Genomic DNA, 17837 nt, shown 5'->3' with positions numbered 1-17837 from the left:
TCACAGGGAAATATTACCCTGACTCAATATACTGAGCAGTATGAGAAGCAGAGATTTCATGTTTGATCTTTAGAATACCATGAAAAGGATGCTGAGACAGGGAATGTCCCTGATTTCCATTGTGGAAACATAATTCCCCGGGGCTTTGAGTAGAGCTACAATAGGAATTATCGACACTTTATTTTCTGACCCCACAGTTCCCAAGCATCTGTTTTAAACATTCACAATAGAGAGTCACATGGCTGTCTTCATTATTCTTTGTTTTACTACTATGTAGCACAGGAGAATGAAATTACATTCTTATCTTAGCTGCTATTAAACAATTCCTGATCAGCTGAATTTGTTTGAAATTCAAACATGGGGGGCCAGGGCAGCTCCACCTGCAGGGAACTGCAAGATACCAGATTTCTTTCTTTCTTTATTTTTTTTTTCTCCTCTCTCCACAATTATTTCTGGTACATTGGAATAAATTCCAACAAGCAGTTCCAAAGCCTTAGTTCAACAATACTCCATTCTTCAAAAAGAATAAATGCAAATTGTATCAAACCGAACAGGAATTCAGCTATTAGTTAGCTATGACAGTTGGAAAGCTCTGGCAGCAATTCCTGTAACCTATGAGGCACTGAAAACAGACTTGCCCAAACTACAAATGAAATTACTACTTGAAGTTCAGGTCAGATTATTCTGTGAAGATTTATAACAGCAAGACAAAGATCAAGGCAGGAAGCTTTCAGTAGCTTGGACTGAGACTTCCAGTCTGCTGGCCCTACAGCCCCAGGGTGAGCGTGAGAGCACCTCACTTTTACTGTGGCTTTTCCAGCTAGTGTGAACACAGCACAGCACTCTAGAAGTAAACATACATTCTAGAAGTAAACATACTCTAGAAGTAAACATACACAAAGGAAACACAGGAGGAACATATTTTTCCTGCTCTATGCCACCCCCAAAATAATCAATATAAGGGCAGGAGATTTTGCTGCCAACGTTTTGTCTTTTTATATGCAAAGAAAACAGCAGCTAGTTCAGCAACTCCTGCCAGTTAAAGGAAAATTAACTCCCATCACCCATTAATTTGGTCTTGATGAGCAGAGAGATACTTAGTCTGATGAATTCTTGCACCACTTGAAGTTGATGAGAGCAATATGTAAGAGGTTTTAATTGGGTAACTTTGATTCCCGCATAGGTCCTTCAGCTGCATTTCCATGCGGCCTCAAAAACTGTTCCTTAAACTGTTACTATAAAAGTTAAGAGATATCCCTTCTAAACTTCTAACATTAGCCAGACCTCAGACTTGAACAAGTATGACCCCCCCAAAAAGCACTGATTTTATAGTGAAGCAAGGGAAAAAAAACCATGAGTCTCACTCAGGATTGCCTACAAAGAAATAAACTGCTCTGGACTGCACCAAACCAAACACTCCCCAAAACTCTTCCAACATCCATCAACAGAAGTGACAGAATACAAATGTTTGGAGTGCAACAATTAAATCTGGATACAAAGAACATGAAGTGCCAGATGTTCTACACTGACCAAGAAAGAAAAATACATCACCAGCATCCCAGAGCAGGAGCACTAAGTTACCATTCAAAACAACTGCTATGTGGAATGGAATGGAGTAGGAGTAGAGTAGGAATAGGATCAACCAGGTTGGAAGATCAAGATCATCACGTCCAACCTATCACCCAACACCTTCTAATCAACTAAACCATGGCACCAAGCACCCCATCCATTCTCCTCCTAAACACCCCCAAAGATGGTGACTCCAACACCTCCCTGGGCAGCACATTCCAATGGCCAATCTCTCTCTCTAAAGAATTTCTTCCTTACATCCAGTCTAAACCTCCCCTGGCACAGCTTGAGACTGTGCCCTCTTGTTCTGGTGCTGCTTGCCTGGGAGAAGAGATCAACCCCCACCTGGCTACAACCTCCCTTCAGGGAGTTGGAGAGAGCAACAAGGTCTCCCCTGAGCCTCGTCTTCTCCAGGCTAAGCAACCCCAGCTCCCTCAGCCTCTCCTCACAGGGCTGTGCTCCAGACCCCTCCCCAGCTTTCTTGCCCTTCTCTGGACACCTTCCAGCATCTCAACATCTTTCCTAACCTGAGGGGCCCAGAACTGGACACAGGACTCAAGGTGTGGCCTAACCAGTGCTGAGCACAGGGCACAATGACCTCCCTGCTCCTTCTGGCCACATTATTCCTGATGCAGGCCAGGATGCCATTGGCCTTCTTGGCCCCCTGGGCACACTGCTGGCTCATGTTCAGCTGCTGTCAACCCATACCCCCAGGTCCCTCTCTGCCTGGCTGCTCTCCAGCCACTCTGTCCCCAGCCTGTAGCACTGCCTGGGGTTGTTGTAATACACCAGTTCTATAATATTCTGTATTCTATATAATAGCCTATAATACACCAATTCTGTAATATTCTATATCCTTTATCTATATAATAGCCTATAACAGACCAATTCTATAACATTCTATAGCCTATATAATATCCTATAATACAGCAATTCTGTGAGATTCAATATTCTACTCTATATAATAGCCTGTAACATAGCAGTTCTATCATTTCCATGAGACAGGTGCAATATCAATATATTTAATATCTTTCATTTAAAGGAGGTCTATCACCCAAAAAAAAGTGCCCCCAGATCCTGGCAACATCAAATCCGTAACTGCACACAGTATTCTATGGGTACAGTTCTTTGAACTGTATGGACCCAAGATAGAACAAATTCTTTGGGATAATACAGAACATATTCTTTAGGAATGAGCACTGGGTAAAATTTTAGCCAAATATTAAACAAACAAACCCCAAAAAACAGAAATATGAAGCATAGCTACACACATTTCTAGAGGTGTAAAGCATCACTAAATATTTTAACCTCAAGGCTCCAAACTTCAATGTTAAGTAAGATACTATTGGGTTCTTTGAAGTCAGGTTTTCCTGACTGATGTTCTTTAGAATAGAATAGAACAGGAATAGGAATAGGAAAAGGAATAGGAATAGACCAGACCAGACCAGGTTGGAAGAGATCTTCAAGATCATCGCATCCAACCTATCATCCAATACCACCTAATCAACTAAACCATGGCACCAAGCATCCTATCAAGTCTCCTCCTAAACACCTCCAGTGATGGTGACTCCACCACCTCCTCAGGCAGCCCATTCCAATGGGCAATCACTCCCTCTGTGTGAAACTTCCTCCTGACCTCCAGCCTAAACCTCCCCTGGAGCAGCTTGACACTGTGTCCTCTTGTTCTGGTACTGGTTGCCTGGGAGAAGTGACCAACCTCTGCCTGTCTACAACCCTCCTTCAGGTAGTTGTAGAGAGCAATAAGGTCACCCCTGAGTCTCCTCCTCTCCAAGCTAAGCAACCCCAGCTCCCTCAGCCTCTCCTCATAGGGCTTGTGTTCCAAGCCCCTCACCAACTTTGTTGCCCTTCTCTGGACACGCTCCAGCAAGTCAACCTCCTTCCTAAACTGAGGAGCCCAGAACTGGACACAGGACCCTCAAATCTAAAAGGCTCTTTGGATGAGTCTCATTTACTGTTTTCATAAACTGCCATTATCAACATTCAAGAAACTAAAAGCCACTCTGCCACTAAGTTTTGCCCTGTGTTCTCATTCAAATACAGCCTGATAAAATCTACCAGCCATTTGCTGTTGTAGAATTGGAGCTCATGGTTTCTGGAAGCTCTTACAAGAGAAACACCATTTCAGATCCTGCAAGGAATTCCAAGAAGATAAAAGGTAATCCATTGGCATTGGGCTGCATGTGGAATTGGAGGCATTTTTCAATAGATGTCAAACACTGAGTAAAAGCTTATGCTTAAATATCAGGGGAAGAGATCCATCTCTCTCTCTGAACTCAAATATCACTTTCTGCCTAGGTGCAAAACAAACCCCAAAGCACAGGAATAACGTGCCAAACTACAAGACAACGCAGCCCTGACTCTGTGGAGAGTTAATGGAACATGGATGCTGCTTTTCTTGTTTCAATCTAGTAACAGCAAAATCAGAGACTGTTTTATACAAAGCATACAACAATAGTTATTTAGAATCCTAGAATGGTTTGGGTTGGAAGGGACTTCCAAAGGTCATCCTGTCCAATCCCCTGCAGTCAGCAGCGACATCCTCCACTAGATCAGGTTGCCTTGTTGAGCCTCACCTTGAGTATCTCCAGGGATGGGGCCTCAGCTACCTGGGCAACCTCTTCAGTGTTCCACCACCCTCCTGGTAAAGAACGTGTTCATAACATCCAATCTAAATCTCCTCTTCTCTAATGTCAAACCATTGCCCCTTGTCCTATCACTGCAGGCCTTTAGAAACAGTCCCTCTGAGGCCTTCTTGTAGCCCCCTTCAGCTACTGGCAGGCTGCTCTAAGGTCTCCCTGGAGCCTTCTCTTCTCTAGGCTGAGCACCCCCAGCTCCCTCAGCCTGTCTTCATAGCAGAGGTGTTTCAGCCCCCTGATCATCTTCATGGCCCTCCTCTGGACCACTCCATCAGGTCCACATCCTTCCTGCATTGAAGGCTCCAAAGCTAACTTTAAAGAATGAATCAGTTTTCCTTTGGCATTTTTTAACTGCCTTCAGTTATCTTTCCAAACACTGCAGTAACATCCAAACTGCACCACTAATATCTACTATCTGCAGCATAAAAAGCAGTGTATTTACCCTAAAACAAAAACCTCCATTTAGCAGAAAGAGCCTTTAGCAACTGATGAAATTTAAGAACATCTTCAGTGGAGAGTCACATACTCCTGGTCAGATAAATGTGATGACATTTCAGTTCCAAGTAATGCAAAGCATCAGCTGGCAACTGTTTGCTTACCCAAATTCAGCTACAGTAGGAAAAAGGAAAAGCACCTGCACAAATACACAACAGCACAACTAGTTTGGAATTTTAACCACCTCTTGGGTACGTTTTTGGCACAGCACCCCTCCTCATGCATTTCACAACTCTGCCCTGCAAAGATGCACAGCTTTTATGGATACAACCATATGGGGCTTTTTGCTGTTGTTGTTTATCAAAATGACTCAGAAACAGCTCTGTGAGGCATCTCATCACAAAGCTTTTTCATTTACAATTGGGTCCTTCTTATGGGAAGAGTTAGACTCTTCCAATAGTTCCAAAAAGGTAGGGAATGTTTCAGGAACATAAGCAAAGAATCAGCTGTCCACTGACAAAATATTTCAGATGTTAAGACTGTGAACATTTAACCACAAACCTAAATCAGCATCTTCCCAGAAGGGAATGCATTCTTCTTACCCAAATTTTGTTTCATAGAACCACAGAATGGTTTGAGTTGGAAGGGACCTTAAAGGTCATCTAGTTCCAACCCCCCTGCCATGGGCAGGGACACCTTCCATGGGCAGGGACACCTTCCACTAGCCCAGGTTGCTCAAGGCCTCATCCAGCCTGGCCTTGTGTACCTGCAGAGAGGGGGCACCAACAACCTGTTCCAGTGCCTCACCACCCTCACTGTCAAGAATTTCCTCCTCATCTCCTGTATCAAATCTTCCCAAAGACCCTCCAATTTCTCTTTTAGATTTTCTCCACCAAACCCAAAGAATGTTGAGAGGAAAACACAGAAACCGGAAGTGCTTCCAAACTGTTTCCTCAAGTAATAGTGATAATAAGAATGACAATAATCAAAAGGTTCTCATTTTTCCACTGAAAACATTTCTACCCTCCAGAGAAATTCAATGTAACCAAGCAGCTTGCTACAATGGGGAAAAAAAAACAGGTGATATGGAATGATTGTTTTTACCTTCAGAGTTATGCGTGGCTTTCTTGTGTTTTCGACATAAAATCCTACAAACAGAGTAGTTGAACACTGTCAAGTCAGTCACGATTCACAGGTTATTTACTCATCTTTGCAATGTTAAATGCCAGTACATTTTTATCTCTCTCTCTCTTTTTTTTTTTCCCTCCTTTTTCTCCCACTTGCAGGACTCACTGAGATCCAAATCTTCCAGTGACAATGTGCCTTTTTCCCCCCTAGCGCATCGTTTTCGCTTCATAGTTCTGGTTAGATTCCAAAGTTGGGGGGGATGGTGGGGGAGGGCTTGGGGGGGGTTATTTTATTTGGCTTTGTTGTTGTTGGGGGATTTGTTTATTTTGGGTTATTTTTCTATTTTTTTTTTTAAACCAATGTGAAATATAAACACACAAAAAAAAGAAGCATAGGAAAATAAGGAATAGTTACATGTAAATGCCTTGTGAGGGTTTCTCTCTTATCTGAGCTTTATCATGCAAAGCACAGTAGTAGTGATATGTCTTGTGGCATGTTTTTACATCACAGCCAATGGTTGCTCCAGGGCAATGGCATAAAGAGCACATCTGGAAAGGAAAAACAACAACAACAAAAAAGAAAGCACAATTGCTGTCACTGTTGGCTTAGTATTTCTGAGCTTCAAAAGAATTAAGAGTTCAAGACAACATGAGTTTGCAAACACAGTTAGCACCCCTTGTGACAAAAAGAAGTGGGGACACACAATTAGCAGGACTCTTGCCTGCTCTCAGGTGCTTTGCAGAATTTACTTTGAAACCAAGGAGAAGTTATTATGCCACAGTCCCAACAGCCATCATATGCTGGTCACCAGTTCAGTGAAGAGAGTCATTCACTTCACATGGCTGATGGAACTGACACAGCCGTTCACCTGAACATCCCACTCCCAAAGGATGGGCTGCTTGTACCAACCATTTCAGAACTAGTAAAATCACAAACTGTACCTGTTTAGTTCAGAATGACATTAGGAAAAGAAGCCCAAACCACTCATTTGGCAATGAACCTTTCAGTCAAAAATACTAATGACCTCCAGATTTACCTTAGCCTCCGCAGCTACCTTGATCTTTCTTTTTCCTAGCTGGTTATTTCTTTAAGGCATTTCCAAAAGACTGAATTTAGTGAAGCATTTGGTAAATACAATGAATTTCTTTCTATTAGACTAAATTTTCTTCTTCATACCTATAGGGTGCAAAAGGTTAAATGGAAGCCTACTGCAGAATCACAGAATGTTAAGGGTTGGAAGGTTGGAGATCATTGAGACCAACCTCCCTGCCAAAGCACCCAGGGCAGGTCACACAGGAATGAATCAAGACAGGTTTTGAAAGGGTCCAGAGGAGACTCCACAACCTCTCTGGGCAGCCTGCTCCAGGGCTCTGTCACCTTCACAGTAAAGAAGTTTTTCCTCATGTTGAGGTGGAACTCCCTGTGTTCCAGTTTGTATTGACTGGTCCTTGTCCTAGCACTGAGCATCACAGAAAAGAGAGCACCACCTTCATCTTGACACCCATTTCCAACTAATTCCTTTCATATCAGACTCATCATTGCTTAGGCTACACCACCATGCTTTTAAATTGTTCACTGTCCTTCTTACATTGTGTTAGGAAAGAAATTATAGAAACATAGAACTGTTAGGGCTGGAAGGCACCTCAAGGATCAGCCAGTTCCAACCCCCCTACCATGGCCAGGGACACCTCACACTACAGCAGGTTGCTCACAGCCACAGCCAGCCTGGCTGCAAACACCTCCAGGCAGGAGGCTTCCACCACCTCCCTGGGCAACCTGTGCCAGCATCTCAGCACCTTCATGGGGAAGAACTTCTATCACAATACTTTCCTCTCTATTCTTGTTTACTTACATAATATTGCCCCCAATATCTCAGAATTTCCCATTAAACTTCCCTCTCAAGACAACTGGAGCTATTTGTTTTCACCCTGCATGTTGTCTGTGTCTCTCCTAAAAGAGCATAACCAATTCCAAACACTTAAGTGTGCAGTGTAGGATCTGTGTGGAGTACACTTTCTTGTTAGTCTCAGATATGACAAATAAATATACCAGAGTTATGTATCACCATCCTGGCTTTCAATTTTAACAAAGTTAACAGGAAAAAATGTCAAAGCTTTGGATCATCTCCATTTACTCCTCTGCAAGCTCTGAAATGGCACCAGAGTTAAGAGACTGTTCCCTAGTTGTTACCTAAACTGTATGGCCATTTAGCTCATCAATTTGGTATACCTTATGGCTAATATATAGGAATGGTGGATCAAAGTCCTCCATAAAAGCCTAAACTGAAGTTATGTCCAATCAATTTCAGTCAGGACTTCAGTATTTTGAAAGCTAGAAATGACTGAAAGTAAACTTTATTAACACCATGATGTATGAACAAAACATGCTACAGGAATTTTTAGAGTGACTTATTGGTCTGTATTTCCTGACAGTAATAAAGTACTTATTCCATTGGTACAAGTCCTACTGTCCAGAAAGGCACTGTCAACAGATTAATTCCCAAGGTGTGTGCCCTTGTGGCCAAGAAGGCCAATGGCACCATGGGGTGGATTAGAAGGAGTGTGGTTAGTAGGTCCAAAGAGGTTCTCCTGCCCCTCTTGCTCTGCCCTGGTGAGGCCTAATCTGGAATATTGTGTCCAGTTCTGGGCCCCTTGGTTCAAGAAGGACCTCAGGGAACTGCTTAAAAGAGTGCCTTATGAGGCAAAGCTGAGGGAGCTGGGGCTCTTTAGCTTGGAGGAGCCTGAGGGGTGCCCCTATTCATGCAGATAACAATGTGAAGGGTAGTGTCAGGAGGACAGGGCCAGGCTCTGCTCAGTGATGTCCTATGGCAGGACAAGGGGCACCGGGGGCGAGCTGGAGCAGAGTAGGTTCCACATGAACACAAGGAAAAACTTTTTCACTGTGAGGGTGACAGAGTCCTGGACCAGGCTGCCCAGAGAGGTTGTGGAATCTCTTTCTCTGGAGACTTTCAAAACCCACATGATGTGTTCCTGTGTGACCTGCCCTGGGTGACCCTGCTCTGGCAGGGGGGCTGGAGTAAATGATCTTTTGAGGTCCTTTCCAACCCCTAACATTCTGTGATTCTGTGGGTACCATGCATATGTGAGGTTTGACAAGCTGCAAAATAGGTAAGCCCTTAAGAAACAACAACAAACCCCCCTCCCATGCACACATCTAATGACATCACTGCCTTGTACTCCCAGATATTCAAGACTTCAGAAGTTTTCATGACTGGCCTGCTAAGGTTTGAGCCTACCAACCTCTCAGATAAATATACCACCCTCAGCAAGGCTCCATGTGTCAGTCACTATCACTGCAGTAATGAACAAGCCTCAGTTTTCAGTGTGTATCTGGTCAGCAGCAGCACCTCCTGAAGGAAGGCAACTACGTAAAATCTGCCTGCAGCCAAATTTAGTCCAAGCCATCAATGTAATTACTTAGCCCAGTGCACCACGCTGAGATATTTTTTGCTCAGTGTGTTCCCACATGAAAGAACAGGCTAGAACAGAAAGCAGACCTTTGAGAGGGTATCTGGGCTAACTATAAATATTTAGCTTTAAGCTTCCTATAAAAGTCAATGTAGGAAGGCAGAACCATCCAGACAGTGATCCAGAGCTGTTGTTTTCTGACAGCTACAGAGATAAGGGACCTAAGTGAGGATCTAACATTGTCTTGTAAATTCTCTCTCCAAAGGGGAATCACCTCAGGCCTGTGAGGCTACCAGATTAACCAGACCCAGGTTTTCTGCAAGAAAGCTGAACAAAGTGCCTGCTCCATACACCCAGTGAGCTCCAGGAATATATTACCCAGCTGTAGCATCAAAAAATCTCAAAAGCAGAAAAACAGAAGACATCAATGACACAAAAAAAAAGAAACAACCCTGAGAAAAAGATTTTGGACACTCAAGAATCTGAAAGTTTGGGTTTGGGTTTTTTTTCTTATGATCTGCAGCTGTACCATGTTCTTTGGAAATTCTTAATCACAATGTGAATGACTTGTGAAAAGTTACTTCTTCATGCTTCAGCTAATGAGAGCAGCAAAGAAAGTGCCCTGAGTTGGAAAACATTCAAATTAAACACTGGAGGGGAGGAAATATTACATCATTATTAAATACTTGCACTTCTACAATAATGATTTGAATTACTCTTAGTAGCCCAAGAACTGGTAGATACATAAGAGAGCTTCCAATAAGCTTTTCCAGGTACAAGAGTGAACTGGTGATTTGCTTGAAGGAGACTTTCAAGCCTCACTCATTTCCCCCCCAAATGAAAAACAAGCAGTTCTGAATGAAATGAAACAAAAGCAAAATGAATGAATCACCTTCTTGGGAACTTTATAATAAAAAAAGTCATTGCTGCTCAATGCTGATGCCTTTGGCAGAGCTGTGACCACTGTTGTACTCACATACCTCCCAGACAGCTATATTCATGGCATCATCCATTAAGGCAGTATGAAAGGAAGCAATAAAATTACCTCTGGTAGCTGCAAAACCCAATACTGGGAAAGGTACAGCAATACCCTCATGAGGTCCCTAGAATGTGGGTTTCTTTCTGAAATCTACCAGAAGATGTTAAATAGGAACCACTGGATTAGAAATAGACAGTTTAGGACATGGTGGTGTTTAGGTGCAGCCCATCAGAACAACAAAAAAGGGGGGGAATAAAAAGGGCATGTTCTATCAATCAGCTTGCAGATTTGCTTGGAAAAAAAATACCTATCTGCTATAGCCATCTGCATTTGCCAGTGAGGGGGGGGAAAAAAATACCCAAAGACTGCAAAAATCATAATTCTGGATCTATTTTCTACTAATTCCATGATTAAGTTCTTCAAACATGAGAGCAGAACTTGACTGAAATAAAAAAACTACTGTTTTATCTTTTCCTAAAGGCACTTCAAGGGTTGGTTAACTGACATGCAAATTTAACTTCAGCAGAAGTATAGTCATGTCCACTAAATTTATCTGTTTCTAGGAATCTGAATCTGTGAATAAATTGGTTTCAGATTTACAATGGTTTGGGTTGGAAGGGATCTCAAAGATCATCTAGTTCCAACCCCCTGCCGTGGGCAGGGACACCTTTCACTAGCCTGGGTTGCTCGAGGCCTCATCCAACCTGGCTTTGAACACCTGGAATGGGTTGTCCAGGGAGGTGGTGGAGGCCCCATCCCTGGAGGTGTTTAAGCCCAGGCTGGATGAGGCTCTGGCCAGCCTGATCTAGTGTGGGGTGTCCCTGCCCATGGCAGGGGGGTTGGATCCTTGTGGTCCCCTCCAACCCTGAATGATTCTATGACCCCCAGACCTCCCTGGCCAACCTATTCCAGCGTTTCATTTCAATAACCTTCTCTAAGCCATCCACTACCTCATTGCTCACACACTCTAAACAAACCCAACAGATACAACACCCTGAACAATCCCATGGGAAGCTTTCCAGAAGGGTAGATTAAAAAAAACCCAACCCTTGCCTTCTATTTTCAAGAGCCAAAAAAAAACCAAAACCAACTTACCAGTTTTGTGCCTCTCTTGATTTCTTTCTGAATATCTTCAATTGAGAATCCACCCAGACTCTCATTATCAGTGGGTGAAGACACCAGTGCAGATGAGAACAGCTAGAATTACAAGAACAAAACTTTTTTTTTCTGTGTGTGCTTTATGTTTTCAAGGTTTAAAAGGCACAAGTGAGACAGAACACTCAGACAACACGAAACCCACGACGGTGGCAAATTACAGCCATGAATCACTTGTGCCAATGCCACAGCTGGGGGATTTGGTTTTTTTTTTTTTCCATTTGTTTGCAGTCTTTTGACTAGCCCACGACCTTCCTTGCTTTGTTTTTTTTGTTGTTGTTTCCTGTGGGTTACTTACCATACATTTGTGATGTGCTGCCACCTTCTGGTTTTCTGACATCAACAATTGTCCACATTCATTATCTTTATTAGATCTACAAAAACCACACTTCCTTTGTCTTGAAGAGACTTTTTTCTGTCCAACTGAGCTTGTCATGATTTTAAATGGCCTTAGAATGCCACTTCAATCCTCTCAATGCTACAGAAAAAAAAAAGGTGTGATCAGCATGTTAACAGCAACAAAAAGGCAATTTAACTTACACTTTCATAAACATACCTTTGGCTGCCTGAAAAGTGCCTGGTCCCTCTTCAGTCTTTTATGCTACTTCAGTACAGCCAAACAAACAAGCACCCAGCAGAGGCAGCTCTTTGGCAGCTTTGAATGAACTTGTATTGCCAAGCAGAGTCAGCTCTTTAGGCAAAAATGGTTGAGCCTTAATGTAAAGCTTTGGATACCAATGTAAAGCTTTGGACACCACCACAAAAATATAGATACCACCACAAAAATATAGGTACCACCACAAAACTTACTTTGGATACCACCACAAAGCTTACTTGTAAAGCTTTGGATACCACCACAAAAATATAGATACCACCACAAAACTTACTTTGGATACCACCACAAAACTTACTTGTAAAGCTTTGGATACCACCACAAAAATATAGATACCACCACAAAACTTACTTACTTTGGATACCACCACAAAACTTACTTTGGATACCACCACAAAACTTACTTTGGATACCACCACAAAACTTTAGCTACCACTACAAAACTTTAGCTACCACCACAAAACCTTAGCTACTAAATAGAGCTTAAGTGGAAAAGTAGGAATAAGCTGAAAATGCAAGTGCAGCCATCATTAGGGGAAAGGTACTGCAGGTCTTTTGTCCCATCCTGATGGTCACTTATTAGTGCAAAAGGATTTGTAGAAAGGGCACCACCTGTGCATGCTACTGAAGTGCTTCAAAAGCCAAGCAAGAAGCCCCTCAAGAGTCCAGCACAGCGTCCAGAAGAGGTTTTGAGCTTTAGAAAAGCTCAGAGAGTATCACAGCAGAGAATGAGCTTCGGATGAGGGTGGAGATGAGAAGATAAAATGTTACCATTTTAGGCACCTCACAGAGGCACTGTGGCTAAGGCAAGCAGCATTAGGAACAAAATTTCAGCCCCATCTAGGAGCAACACCCTGCCACGGAAACCTTATCGAGAGCCACAGTTCATTTAGCAGTACCAAGCATAACCATTTTCAGTAAGCACATGTCAGCTGCTGTTCTCATCTAAGGAAAGTAACTTCAATTTGATGTGAACCACAAACTTGACTCGAGGTCCCCATCCCCTAACCAGGCAGCAGCAGACACTGCAAGTTCAAAAGTGAAAACACCTAAGGAGCCTTGGCCCAGAATGAAGCAGTTTGTGTTCATCTGCTTCTCAAGCAAGCAAGAAAATATTGTCCTCTTCCAACAGGTTCACAGCTTTGTGCTTTGGAGATATGAGCCTTACTGTCAGAATGGGCCACAACTGCAATAAAAGCATCCACCTCGGCCCCTGTCTACATCAGACTCATCTAAATAAGTCCCCACACAGTTTCCTATTTCTGAAGGGGAAAGAAAAAAGACAAAAAAGAAAGAGAATAACTAACACCCAGCTGTAAGAAGAGCAGAGCTGCAGTGCATCTGGACCATGCAACCACAGTGACCTGCATGAAGACACATGACTGACTGCTGCCATTTGCATAGGCAAACCTGTCTGCTTCCAGCGCTGTCCTAACATTAATACCACTCCTATTTCTCTAACTGAAAGCAGAGGAATGTTACTAAGTTCCTGTCAGTACTGTTGAAAGGCAACCCTGTTACAGTCCCACTCTTCTGTTTCAACAGATTGTCACAGGCTGAGGGTTTAACTGTTTGTCCTCTGATGTTCACAAAACTCCTGCATCAAAAGGTGTCCTGTCCTGGATCTGTGGCCTTTGCTTCACCAACAGCTTCATTTGCTTTCTTTTAGAGCCGGGAAGCAGTTTAGCAGCCTGTGACTGCAGACTCACAAGAAGAATGCCTAGATTTCAGATCTTGCTGATTTGCACAAAAAAATGTGCCAATCTGGATAAACTAGTCACACCCTCTTGCAGTGGCAATAGAGGGCCCTTAAGTGTTAAGCACAAAAGAACTACTATACTGTATTCTTCTAAAGAACACAAAACAAGACCACTCTGTTACCCCTCCTGAGTAGAAAGGAGGAATGGATCCTGAAGGATAGGTACATGGATTTTCAAATGGGTGGGTAGGTGTTAAATTAGTGGGGGGGGTTTAACTTGAAAAAAAAACCCACAACTATTTGGAGGCAGGGAAAAAAAATACAAAAGGTAAATAGGAAATAATATCACAAAGCTCGCTTGCTATCAGGTCATAATAGCTCAACATAAATGACACAGTGGTGGGTTAGAAATGTATTAAGAAAATGATTTAACATGCAAAAAAAAACCCCCACCAGTCTGTTTTGGTGTGGATCATTTGATATACACACACAGACTCCTTTGGGGTCTCCCTGTTTCGTTGTGTATTTGGATTACATTAGCAATATATTGACAGCAATTAGAGCAGCTCTGAAAAGGAAGATCAGGAATTCCCTTCAAAACACATGGGCAGGTTGTGGTGACTTAAGAGGCATAAGAGCTGCTGCTCTGAGCCCCAGCCAGCCTTCGATTTCACAAGCAAATGCCTGGTTTGGAAAATGCAAACAATTTATAGGACACATCAACATTTATGAAGCGGCTCTCCCCATCTTTCATTTAGAAGTACCTTCCAAGAAGCAAGACTATAAAGAACCCTCCTCAAAGCTTTAAGCCTAGTGGTGCACTAACAGACAGGAGAAGCTGCATCACTACAGCAGCAGGAGAGCCTGACATACCCTAACTTCTTAAGCCCTCTTGCAGAATTCAATCTTTCAAGGCTGAGAGTGAAAAATAATGCAAACATTTACCTGGTGATGGCACAGAGGTTGAAGTTATTAAATAAAGTTAGAAGAGCAAATACTGTGTCTCAGAATACTTAATCATAAATAATTTAACACTTGAAAAAAATAATATATATTTGAAATGCAAACAAGCTGAAAAGTAGCAGAGAAGAAACTCAGATTCTCTTCACCATCAGATTAAATGACTCTGAAAGCATTTCCTAAACGTATCTAAAAGTCTCCTTTCTACTCCACCACCCTCTGCATTTGTGGTTCCTCTGTCACCAGGCATTAACACTATTTATACATTTCTAAAGACTGCATTAAAAAAAAACAACCACCTGAGCAGGAGAAATGTTTCAGGAGCGTTTGATCTACAAACCTCTCCCTGAAGGATGTTTGCTTTCTCGTAAGTGTGAGAAAACACAAGGCAGGGATGGCTTTTCTTTGGGCCAAAATGCACTTCTCACCCTGCCCATTTCACAAAATCCACTTCCTGGAAGAGATGATCCAAGGTACACAGCTGTAGCACGGCCCCAGAATCCTCCATGCAGTCAAAATTCTTGGTTCAAGTTAAATCACCCAAAAGCAGCTAAGGCTGTTTGCCAAGGAGCAAAGCTACGTTTCAGCCGGAGAAGCAAAATAATGCAACTCAAAGCCAGCTCAGTAGTTCTGTTTTCCACATTTGAGGAGCTAACAAATGAGTAAGACTTATAAAATTAAGTGTTCAAAGTGTCAGCTTTGTCTGAGAAAGGCAGAGACTGGATCAGAGAAAGTGATGGAATCACTGACTAGGAGATGATGCAGTAGCTGTACCAAAATGGAACATGTGTTCCACAACACACTGATTACTACACACAGAAATGTTCTCCACAGGCTTGGCCTGAAAAAAAACCATAAATGAAAAAGTTACATCTGCCCCAAAACCACAGAGGAAGAAACTCCTTCAGTGATTCTCCAGTCAAAAATTTGGGCTCAGCTGCCTTCACGTTTCTTAACGTCCACTCAAGCTCTTCCTTAACGTCCAGTGAAGTTCCTTACTAACGCCCACTAAAGTTCCTCACTAACATCCACTAAAGTTCCTCACTGTGGTGCTGCCCCTAACAGCACCTTGATTTTTGTATCTTTAAAACAGCACATTTTGGCAAACTCATACAGCTCATACCCTGCCCTGCTGAGCTGCAGGCAACATGTCTCTGGAAGGCAGAAGAAAAGCGCCAAGTTCAGCGACTCTCAGGCAACGGAGGATGCTCTCGGTGCAGGAGACATTGTTCAGCACCAAAGAATGGAAAGTAACCTGGGTTTTAATCCCTATTTATTGCCTGAGGTATCTTTCAAGAGCCTGTTTAGAGGAGTTAAGGCCTCACTTGTACATCCAGCAAAGGGATGGTGACCTATGTGCTGGACCTGCTCGAGTAAAGTTTGTTTGGCTGTGTTTGTACGAACACAAAATTACTGTTTCCTTTTTCCATGATGATTTATCTTTACCCATAAAGTAAATTTGAGATGCTCAAGGAAAACCTACACAAGAAACACACAAGCTTTGTAGAGGTTCACTACAGGTGCTGGAGTGGTCTGGGCTCTCAGGGAGGGAAGGCTACAGAAAATCTCTGCCTTAAGTTGGGTTTCAAGATGCTGACTAGAGGGACCAGATTGTCTCCTCAGGAAATTCTTCAAGTGCTTTCTAGTTTCCAGGGTCAATCATCCATTACTGGGGGCGTTATTTTTGAGAAGGGGGGGTGAGGAGTGAAGCTGGGGAGAGAGGAGGTATCCTGCTGGGTGTGTAGTTGAGCATCCAAAGTCACAAGTCCCACAGAAATCTTTATCCGAGAGTCACGTTAACAGAGCATCCTACAGGCACTGTTAGAAGGAGGATAAGAACTTATCCATACAACTTCTTTTTAAAAGAATAATAAAAAAACATAGTAGGGGCAAAGGCGAGGGCAGGAAAGGCCCAAACCTCGAAGCCCTAAACAAAAAGAACGGAGTAGGTAGCTAAAAACCCCACAGAAAGAGCCTGCGGTAAGACAGGGCTGGCAGGCAGCACAGACCGGTCTGTAGCAAAGTTTACATCCTCCCACGGGGAGCGGGAGAGGGGCTGATAGCGGCACCTCCGCTGCTCGCTTCCCCGAGGAGAATCTCTGAGGCTACGGCACCCCTCTGGGCTTGGACTGCCGCGACTGTTCCCGCAAGGGCCCGGCCACAAGCACCGGCGGGGCCTGAGCCCTGTACGGCGGAGGGCCTACTGAGAGAGTGCTCGGTAGGACGCGGGGTCTCGGAAAGAGCGATCCGTCCCTCTGTTCCACCCCAAATTTTGGGGGAAATGGGACTCAGTGACAAGGGGGGGCGGATCCTCAAGGGAAGGAGGGAGCGGGCCGAGGCGGGCGGAGCGAAAGGCTGCCGTCGGCTCGGCGAAGGGAAGGGGGGGCGGGTAACGGCACCGGGGGGGGGGGCGCCCCCCGAACAGGCAGCGATGGGTGCCGGGACCCTCCCGGGGGGTGGGCGACTCGCTGAGGCCCAGGGACAGCCGGCGGCCGGTGGCGGGCGGCGGGAGGGCAAGGCGGGCTCCCCGGGCCGGGGAACTGAGGGCAGGCGGGACGGAGGGATGCCGTGCCTGCCCCGGGAGCGCGGCAAAGAGGCGGTTGGGCGGGCAACGAGGCGGTTGGGCACTCGGTTGGTCACTCAGTCACTCACCCGTGTGGCGGGTGGGGCGCCGGGGAGAGGAGCAATTCGGGCACACCCCCACCCCCCCCGTCACTGCCGGTCGCTCACGGCCGCTCTCTCTCTCGCCGGGACCGTCCCTTTCATTCGGGGCAGGGGACGCTGCGCTGCCGCCGCCACCGCCGCCGAGCGCAAGCACGCACGCACGCACGTACGTACGTACGCACGCAAGAGCGGGCGGACGCACGCACGGCGCGCTCGGGCCGCGGCAGCGCGACGCTGCGGGGGCACGCTGCGGGGCGGCGCTCGATTGGCGCGCGAGGCGACGCGACGGGAGCGAGCCGGGCCCTGGCGGCCTCCTGCGCGCACGCGCACCGCCGGTTTCTCCGCCAGGCCCGCGGGGGCGAGAGAAGCCGGGAAACGGGAGGGGGCGGTGCGGGCGGGTACTTTGCGCATGCGCACTGCGCACCCGCAGCCGTTGGACATCGCGGGGGGGGGGACCGCGGGGGCGGTGCTGGCTACCGGGGCCGCGCAGGCGCGGTGCTCCGTAGGCGCGCGGCAACTCTGTGCGCGTGCGCAGTGGGCCGCGGCGAGGG

The 17837-nt window shown here is 45.0% G+C and overlaps 1 protein-coding gene across 2 annotated transcripts in view; it reads right to left on the bottom strand.

The window, feature by feature from the left end:
- Window positions 1-17447, bottom strand: part of PHF6 (PHD finger protein 6) — a 35769-nt gene extending 18322 nt beyond the window's left edge. For both annotated transcript variants that reach the window (XM_068151750.1, XM_068151751.1), the window contains exons 1-5: window positions 17275-17447; window positions 11650-11829; window positions 11292-11393; window positions 6204-6337; window positions 5766-5809 (exon numbers count right to left, since the gene is read on the bottom strand). In XM_068151750.1, the coding sequence (XP_068007851.1) occupies window positions 5766-5809; window positions 6204-6337; window positions 11292-11393; window positions 11650-11787 (418 nt within the window). In that variant the 5' untranslated portion in view covers window positions 11788-11829; window positions 17275-17447. The remainder of the gene's footprint in view (window positions 1-5765; window positions 5810-6203; window positions 6338-11291; window positions 11394-11649; window positions 11830-17274) is intronic.
- Window positions 17448-17837: the final 390 nt, after the last annotated feature.

The sequence above is a fragment of the Melanerpes formicivorus genome, unplaced genomic scaffold (assembly GCF_026170545.1).
Source record: "Melanerpes formicivorus ecotype bairdi unplaced genomic scaffold, bMelFor1.0.p_v2 SCAF_22, whole genome shotgun sequence".
In the NCBI taxonomy this organism is placed as follows: domain Eukaryota; kingdom Metazoa; phylum Chordata; class Aves; order Piciformes; family Picidae; genus Melanerpes; species Melanerpes formicivorus.
Note: the sequence above shows the minus strand (reverse complement) of the source record. Positions and strands in the feature narration are given on the sequence as shown.